The 10,038-nt window shown below is 36.6% G+C and overlaps 1 protein-coding gene across 1 annotated transcript in view; it reads right to left on the reverse strand.

Moving 5' to 3' along the window:
• LOC122809482 overlaps window positions 1-6,833 on the reverse strand; it is a 37,141-nt gene extending 30,308 nt beyond the window's left edge. Inside the window, exons 1-3 of the mRNA XM_044081028.1 lie at window positions 6,356-6,833; window positions 1,765-1,886; window positions 1,503-1,536 (exon numbers count right to left, since the gene is read on the reverse strand). Of these exons, the coding sequence (XP_043936963.1) occupies window positions 1,503-1,536; window positions 1,765-1,886; window positions 6,356-6,602 (403 nt within the window). The 5' untranslated portion in view covers window positions 6,603-6,833. The remainder of the gene's footprint in view (window positions 1-1,502; window positions 1,537-1,764; window positions 1,887-6,355) is intronic.
• Window positions 6,834-10,038: the final 3,205 nt, after the last annotated feature.

The following is a 10,038-nucleotide window of genomic DNA, read 5'->3' on the forward strand; positions in this document are numbered from 1 at the left end:
AAAAATATATTTTATTTTAATTTGTTGATTATAATAGGGCATGGGACCAAAAGTACCTATTTGAAGCTCAGCCTATGGGTAAACACCCCCCCTCCCCCAACAAAAAAAAAAAAAAACAATGCTAAAATATTTAAAAGTACATCATAAAAGTAATGCAAACTATTCACAAAATAATAAATGCATAAAATAAAACTGATAAAAAATAATTTGAATATTCCTTTCTAGTTGATCTTCTCTATTCTTCTTGACAGAGTTTCCCACACAGGATGCATGATGGAAGTCATTTTTTTTCTTTCTTTTGTTAGTTTATTATGATGGGGGCTTTTACATATCAATAAACAGTAATTATAGATGGACATAAATGCCTTGTGTGAAGAATGTCACCATGCCAGTAAAATGTTTTCCTTTAGATGGCTGCAGGATCAGTCATGGATGTCACACAACAGGCATGTGAAAAGTGGCTGTCATGGTCACATGATCATATAGGTGCTGGACAAAAAAATAAATGCTTGCACTTGCATAAGATACAGGTTTAATGCATTTGATACTTGGAATATGCACAGACACTGCCAATATAAAAGAGGTAAGGTTCTATAATCTTAAAAAGAGAGAGAGAGAGAGAGAGAGAGAGAGAGAGAGAAAGAGAGCTAAACCTCTTGTGCATGACACAAGAGCAAGTAGTGTGCTTCATTCAGGTCTGTAAATAAGGTTAGGCATCAGGAGAATGATAAATGAGCATACAAAACTTTTGCAGGTTTATTAGTTTACTGTTTTTAAGATTACATGAGTGGTTTTAAATGCATGTTTTCACCTCCTGTGTTTTCATTGGAATGACATATTTTGACCATAATGGTTTGATGTATTAAGGTTTGCACATGCATGCATACAAGGACTATCAGAGGCCACATTAAGGTACAATATATCCCATTATAAAGAAATGCATTCTTACTTGAAATACATGGACTGCCCAAGTTGAAGTTTATGGCACCAGGCCAACTTAAAGTGTTTGTATAAGACATCAGCTTAATTGTCTCACTTCAAAGATAACCTTCACTAGTGTCCCTTGCACTTCTGGTCACCATCATACACTATGGTCAAAGATAACGTTCACTAGTGTCCCTTGCACTTCTGGTCACCATTGTGCACTACGTTTTTTTTGCATTATATTATCCAAGCATAACAACTCCAATTAAAACTTGCAGTCTTTTCCTTCACTCATTTGAAAAGTTAAGAGAGCAAATGTTCAGTTAATGGAATATAAAATATTATAAATCCTTTGTGTGGACTTGTAATTGGGTAATGATCAGTCTAGTAATAAGTATTTGCCTCCCTGAATGGCACAAATGTGAAAACAAGAAATAACCCCTTGATATCACCACATTCATAACAAAAAAGAAAGTAGGTTGTAGTTCTATAAATTCACACATTATACAATTAAGCATTATTGCACACTACTGTTTAAAATAAAAGATAGGTTGACAGTTCCTTTATCACATAACTACCTGAAACTTTTGATGGTGTCCTTGTAGTCTTCTTCTAAAAGAAAATTACAAAACAAAAATTACTATTCAAATCAATATTAAGAAGTAAAGAATAAACAACTATTTCTAAATTCTTCCTATCAGAAATACAGTGAAACACAGCTCAGTTTATAATTTGACATAAGAAATAATAGCTTCAGATTTAATAGTTGACAGTAACTTAGATTTAACATGTGCACTACGATTTCAAAATATTTAAATAGAAAAAGGAGTGCATTCTTACTTCAGGATCAACACTGGTAACGTCACTAGTTCCCCTTAGTCGTTTCAGGATCTCTTTAACTGGCATTCGCACGCGCACTCCTAAATACTTCTTCTGAGGTGGTAGTGCTGTAGTATTGTCTACTGCAAATGGATGAGGATATAAAGGAGAATTAAAATACTGATTTATCACAACTTGAGAAGTTTATATCCAGCCCATAAAAGAAAATTTGATAATGGAGAACTAAATCATTTTAGTACAGAAAGACTAAGAAAACTTTAATTTTCCATCAAGTTTTGAAATGGATGATAAATTAACTTGTTTTTTTCTTTTTTTTCTTTACAGATATTGCTTTTGTAAAGAAGAGCAAATTCAATATACCTTTCAATGAAATTTACAACACCTCCATCACTTGTACTATCAGACCAGTCATTACAAAAAGAGATTTAGGACTGACAGTTTAGGTTAAGTAAGGTGATATCTGCTTAACACCATGTTTTAGAATTTGGAAGCATATTGAGACATAAGTATTAATCCATGATCCACTTTATTCCGTAGTTTTGTTATACAGGTGCAGCTTAAGGCTGCAGGTTTAAAGTCTTTCTAAATGTGGATGTAATTAAAACTTGTTACTGGAACGTGGCAATGGTATGGCAGAGAGTCCAAGCTTGGATTCTTCATCTCCTAATAAAAGTGAGATCCACACAGAGTTTGAGTTGAGAAATGGCAGCTCTAATATATATATGCAGAATAGCAGAAAGCTTGATTCTTTGTTTTAGTATAAAAAGCGTGGAAGCTTTCCCTCTGGAGTTTGAGTGTCTTCCTGTATCATTGTGGGGTTTTCTAGATTTGGTTTCCTGCCACATCCAAAATTATACTGTGAGGTAAATTGATGATTATGCAAACTGGCCATTGATGTATGTGATATAAGTGTGTGTGTGTGTGTGTGTGTGTGTGTGTGTGTGTGTGTGTGTGTGTGTGTGTGTGTGTGTGTGCATTCAGTAGTATCCTGCCTATTTGTTCTTTAGAAATGCTCATTGCCTACCTGGATATGCATTAATTGTGTCACCACACGCAATTGGATAAAATACATTCAAACACAAATGTATACCAATCTTTCTATCAGAAAAGTTTTACCACCAAAAATAATGAGTTCTAAACAAGGACGATTACATAAAGCACGTATACATCAGGGGTGTGGTAAAAAAATATTTTGACAAGGACTAAGGTGCTTTGTTATTTTGAATAAATTATTTTTTTTTAATTCAAAATATTGCTTCCTGTTTTCTTGGTTGACGGACTAGATACTATGTGATCTATTCTTTGGTTTTGAGTTGTTCTCTTCTAGGCTGTACGCTCACTTGCATTTTAGGCTTAAGACCAATCTATAACCAAATGGAATAAGTTATTTTGAGCACAAAAAGGGAAATTGGTTAGGCTAAAAAATGGCTCGCAAGGACAACTAGCCTAATACTTATCTAAGTGGGCATGCGGCAGAAAGATGCAAGACTATTGCAGTGCATGTATATACACACACACACACACACACACACACACACACACACACACACACACACACAGATACACACACACACAGATACACACACACACACTCATTTACACACACACACACTCAGATACACACACACACACTCAGATACACACACACACACACACACACTCAGATACACACACACACACACACACAGATACACACACACACTCAGATACACACACACACACTCAGATACACACACACACTCAGATACACACACACACACTCAGATACACACACACACACTCAGATACACACACACACACACACACACACACACACACACACAGATACACACACGCACACACACACTCAGATACACACACACACACTCAGATATACACACACACACACTCAGATACACACACACACACACACACTCAGATACACACACACACACACACTCAGATACACACACACACACACACACACTCAGATACACACACACACACACACTCAGATACACACACACACACACACACTCAGATACACACACACACACACACACACACACACTCAGATACACACACACACACTCAGATACACACACACCTGCCCATACGCATTTGGAATACGGGATGAAACTTGAGATGCACATGAAATCCCACATGGACAGTGGGAATTTAGGCAGACGTTGAAGAGAGGGTACTCTGCCCAAGAAATGAACCATAGACTGACATATAGCACTGCAAGAGATCAATACTATCCACAGCAATATGGCCAGCATCTTAATTTAGTCTGGTCGCCACTTCTCCGTCACCCTCATCTTTGGAACTTCCTTCTTCCCTTTAATGATCTGAAGAGGCGGGGTCACTAATAAAGTGCATGCTGTATATCTTAATTCATTTAACACTATAGTTTCAGTCCATTTTTTTTTTTTTTGCAAACTTTAACACTGTCTTATTAATACTGACACATGTACAGAGATCAGCTTTATTTGAATGGCAAATTGATAGGTTTCAATCAGATAAACAAGAATGTAGCAGTAGCAGCTATAATGATGTTTCAGTATCTGACATGATAAAATCAAGTGTCACAACTGCATACACTAATCTGTACTATATACCAGCAACAAAGTGTTAACCCTCTTGAACCAGCCGGCACCATTTGGTTTTAGCATGTATTTCAGTTTTTCTGTATGAAATCACAGACTAAAAATAAATCTAAACTACAAAATGGTATGGTTTAGTATTGCATGCTAAGTGGTGCTCATTAAAGAGACAAAGGGAAACTGTTTGATAAGAACTAGACACCACAGCTTCCAAAGCAGCAATTTATCACCTGCGCAGTCTGTTTGACTCAGCACAGCTCCAACAGGATAAAACAATTCCAGAAGAATAAAAAACGAAGTCACAAATGCTCACAGATCGTGAAGAATAAATCCACTGGCACAAATGCTCATAGAGCGTGAAGACTGTTTGCATATTACTCCATTATATATTCTTTTTGGATGAATGTCAGGAAGAAAATTATTGCAAACTCAGTGTGGTCATGCCTGAAGAAGGTTGTCTGCCCTGTCCACATATGTAGTAACCAAACTGACAAGCACAAAAGGATAGAGGGTTGGTATAATGGTTACTAGCCAGACACGAGGTACAACGTTTCATTCTGAGCTCTTGTTATTAAGGAAGCATGGCTAGGTTGACTCATGCTGGTATGTCATTCCCCAGACAAAACTTATTTTGGCTCTGAGGCAGGTGTTTCAAATAAGTATTTAAAGTTGCATCACATAAACCTGTGAGTCTAAAGTGATACACTTCTGAAAATGACAAAATGCTACTAGCTGTACAAAAAGGATATTGTCCATCATGGCTTGTGACGTGTTTGTGCTACTGCACCCCTTGACAGCAGTTAAATGTGCACAATATTCACTCATACACTGCCACTGCCAATTAAAACAGACTGAATAAGAAAGCTCAGAGAGCATTTCTTAACAGTTATATTGCATGTGTTTTCTGCACTAAACCAGAGTTAATGTGATGACATAAAATGCTTCACATTTTGGGACTCTTTGTCATCTGCTCCATAGCTCCGTTAAATTAATAACCTGCAAGCAACATAAAATTATTATTCTGTATTGTGGTGCAGTGAGATGTAACCCAAACAGTTATCCTGCTCAGAATGTTCGGTTCTTGTCACATTATTGCAAATGCTAAGTAGTAATGCCAACTTAAACATATTGATGGCATATCTGAACTTTAGCAACTATTTATTTTATTTTTTTTATTTATTTATTTATCATTTGTTGACCGGGAAAATCCGACTAGGTTCCACAAAGCCTGTTTTCAGTGGAGGCCCGGGGAGAAATGCTCCAGACTAGCCTGGTGAAAAGCATAAAAATCACTCAAATGTCTTCCTATATCTAGCAGTCCAAGGTTTAATTCTTGCATTATTTTTTTCATACTGTGCAGTTCAAACAAGAAAGCCACATCACATTTATTACTTCTAGATTAATCCAGAAAAAAACATTTGCATTTCAATGCATCTAGATAACTTTTAGAAAATAATCATGTGTGTTATATGGATCTTTGCAGATTGCTACAATGTAAAAATGCACTCAAATCATTGAAGAAGCAGAATCTTGCGCTTCCAAGTATTACTACGCCTGAGTAAAACATGCTTATATTATTTAAGAGCTATCCACAGCAAGACCATATGCTGTTTCCATGGATACTTTTTTAAATGCCATTTAGTAAATTAAGAATTACCAACAATTAACATTGAACTGTTTCAAAGTAACTCCCTGTGATTACTAATATAGGTACGGCTACCACAATCATATCTCCCACAACCCCCCACACTTCAAATGAATAACAATCTTCTTGTGCAGCCACTCAGCATAAACTTGAAAAGAAACAAAAATGAATTCCGCAAGCAATTAGGAACAAATTACATCTTAGTTTACTTGTTGGACAGAGGATAAAATAATAACACTTCATTTTCTTATAAAATGTTAATTTCTTAATGTACACAGGACATTTCTTATGTCACCATCAGTGAAACATCTTAATCCTCCATAAAAAGCATCAGTAAAAACAGAAGTACACTAAAACTTACCAGAAGAAAACATTAGGTCATGCACTGAATTTGGAGAGTTTGGAGATAAAAGATGGTCTGGACTGTGATTGTTAAATTCTGTTAATCCTGGCATAGGAGAAGCTGAAGTTCTGTGGTTATAGCTTGCAGGACTTGCAGTCTCCCCAGGAAGTGGAGATCTACTGAGTCCAAGGCACATGTCGATCCCACTGTCATTGCTGCTCTGGTCATAGAAGGTCTCAGGACTGCAGGCAACTTTTAGCAGCATTTTTCTGAATACATAAAACAAAAACTCGAGTAAGTCAGATGCTGTATATCCAGTTTAAAGTTATTAAGAAAGTAGATTTAGTAGTTTTTTCATATCAATGCAGGACTGTTTGGTTCACTGCTGTAATAGTTATTGCCAAATTATCCATAAACTTCAAATCAAATTAATCAAATATTCTGCTATTTCTTGTTCTTTGAATAGCACTATTCTTACATCCAAAGTGTTGCTTTCTGTTCTTTCGGAAGATTTGTTAAGTACTTTCAGTATGACATCTTTATACACAGGTGAGGCAAGGGTGTGTTCCACGTTGTTTACCCTTATTGCATTAAAACCACTCCCCTTTCAGTCAACTGAAGGCTTCCTTGGAAAGATTAAACTGAAAGATACTGCTATTTTTTTCCATTCTTAATTGCTTGAGTGTTTAAAGTTCCTGAATACATTTAGAGAGCTACTGTATTGTTAAAAGTAATATTATTTTTTTTCGGCATGCCAAAGTAACCATTCTTTTCCTTTAGATTAATTAAAGACTGTTTGCAGTATTAATATATTGATATGATGTAGGAAACAATATTATGTTCCTGATGCTGGTTTGTATGAGGAATCAAAAAAAAAAAAAAAGAAAACCTCTGCGTCACACATCTGACTGTTCCTTCCATTACAGCATTGGAAAAGTGAATTCATTAGCTGCAACATCTGTAATATGTGGAATAAGAACACACAATAAGGGACTGCGTATAGACAGATTCATAAGCTTTCTATTACCAGACTGCATACAATTTCAGAGGGAACCTAGATCACATGACATACATACAGGATTCTGACAGATTTTAAAAATACCAGTGTTTTAAAGAACCGCAATCTTATTCAATTTCTGTATTTCAAAGTAAGTGATTGTTCCTGTATTTTGTTGCAGAAAGTTATAAACTGTATAAAACACTAGTAACAGAGTGGCATTTCTAAATCATGTTGCTGAATGATTTCTGTAACTCAGATGTGGCAGACATTGTCCTCAGATGTGAAAGTGAAACACCTTCCCAGGGATTCAGAAACAGTTTTCACATCATGGCAGCTGATTTTGAGTGAAGACTACTAATATGTCAGATGGGGAAGATTCAGAGACCCACTGTATGCAAAAGTAGAAGGCTGATAAATACCATAGGATGCATAATATGCAAATGCTACTATTAAAGTATGGAAAAGAGCAACATTATTAAAATGAGGAAAATAGCACATACAACTGAGAGCTATGCAGAAATATAGATATTTTGCATTGAAAGATACTACCACCAGAGTTGTTGACTGTAGTATAATCCTGAAGAGACAAGAAAAATGTATGGGGTGGCCACCGCATTATTAAAAGGAAAAAAAAAAAAAATATATATATATATATACACACACACACACACACACACACACACACACACACACACACACACACACACACACCTGCATTTAATTACCATTATGCTGAGTCATACATGTCATGCCCTCCATGACACAGAAATAGTAGAGCAGTATGATAAATATAGACAGGAGCTGGTCCAGAAATGGTCCCCTCATATGACGGCTCCGGGGATGAATGGATTACCTCTTCCTAAGGTCAACAAGATATGTGTGGCTTTAAGAATATTTTCTACAAATACCATTCACTAACCAGTGCAGGGACACTGGGTTTATCCCAGGAATGTGCTTCAAGGATACCCTGCCAGTCCCTTCATGCAAAGCTACAGCATGTGGAGGGACATATATAGTTTTAATGCACCACAGAAGAGAGAGGTAACATCATGCGGCAATTTATGGCAAAGTCTTGTCAGGACAATGATGATCAGTGCCAGCACATATTCAGTGAGCTGCAGAGGCACCATCCCAACCATCTTTACCTGTGGGAAGAAGAGATCAGAAAGAGGGTTCTGATATGTTATGTAAGTATGCAGGACTGATCACTGCCCTTTTATTTCTTTTATAGTTAAATGGGTCACTCATGTGTGATGTGTCTGTTGTTCTTATTTTTCATCTGAGGAAAAAATATCAGAGTACGCTCTCCAATACCAGAAGAGAACGGAGTGGCTATCTTGGTACAGAATCAGTATGATTTGCTGTCATGTTATTATGCACAGCAGAACTCAGCTGTCTAGCCTGTGTCCTTACCGGTGGAAAATGACTGTCAAAATCTTTTGTACAGTAAGACAGATCTTGTAGTTGTATGATTCTTTGCACAGCCACATACACAATGTACATGTTCACAGGATCTAAACATTACCTATTTGAACCCTGTAGATATATGATGCTTTACATACTCACATGCACAATGTACGTGTTCATGGGATACACACATTACTTATTTGAACCCTGTAGATATATGATGCTTTACATACTCACATGCACAATGTACGTGTTCATGGGATACACACATTACTTATTTGAACCCTGTAGATATACGAGGCTTTACATATCCACATGCACAATGTACATTTACAAGGGATACTATTTGAACCCTGTAAATATATGATGCTTTACACACCCACATGCACAATGTACATGTTCACAGGATGCACACATTACTTATTGGAACCCTTTAGATATATGATGCTTTACATACTCACATGCACAATGTACGTGTTCATGGGATACACACATTACTTATTTGAACCCTGTAGATATACGAGGCTTTACATATCCACATGCACAATGTACATTTACAAGGGATCCTATTTGAACCCTGTAGATATATGATGCTTTACATACTCACATGCACAATGTACGTGTTCATGGGATACACACATTACTTATTTGAACCCTGTAGATATACGAGGCTTTACATATCCACATGCACAATGTACATTTACAAGGGATCCTATCTGAACCCTGTAAATATATGATGCTTTACACACCCACATGCACAATGTACATGTTCACAGGATGCACACATTACTTATTGGAACCCTTTAGATATATGATGCTTTGCATGCCCATGTGCACAATGTACATGATTACAGGATGCACACATTACTTATTGGAACCCTTTAGATATATGATGCTTTGCATGCCCATGTGCACAATGTACATAATTACAGGATGCACACATTACTTATTGGAACCCTTTAGATATATGATGCTTTGCATGCCCATGTGCACAATGTACATGATTACAGGATGCACACATTACTTGCTTGCAGGAAGATGACTTTCTCTGTCTGCTTGAACAGCATACTCAGTGTCTCATATACCCATGTATAAAGAGTATACCTGTCACAGCCTTGTCAAGGCAGTGACCTACTTACAATACATATCAGGGGCTGTGTTTCTAACCTCTTCTTTTTACTGGCACACAACTATTCAAGTTATTACAGGAACACACTCTCCTTCCTTTAAACTGAAAACAAAAAGTAAGCCCCACATGCACTCTCAGAAACCAGAATCATACTGATCCTTCAAA

This window comes from Protopterus annectens, chromosome 8.part0 (assembly GCF_019279795.1).
Source record: "Protopterus annectens isolate FY-2018-M chromosome 8.part0, PAN1.0, whole genome shotgun sequence".
NCBI classification, from domain to species: domain Eukaryota; kingdom Metazoa; phylum Chordata; order Ceratodontiformes; family Protopteridae; genus Protopterus; species Protopterus annectens.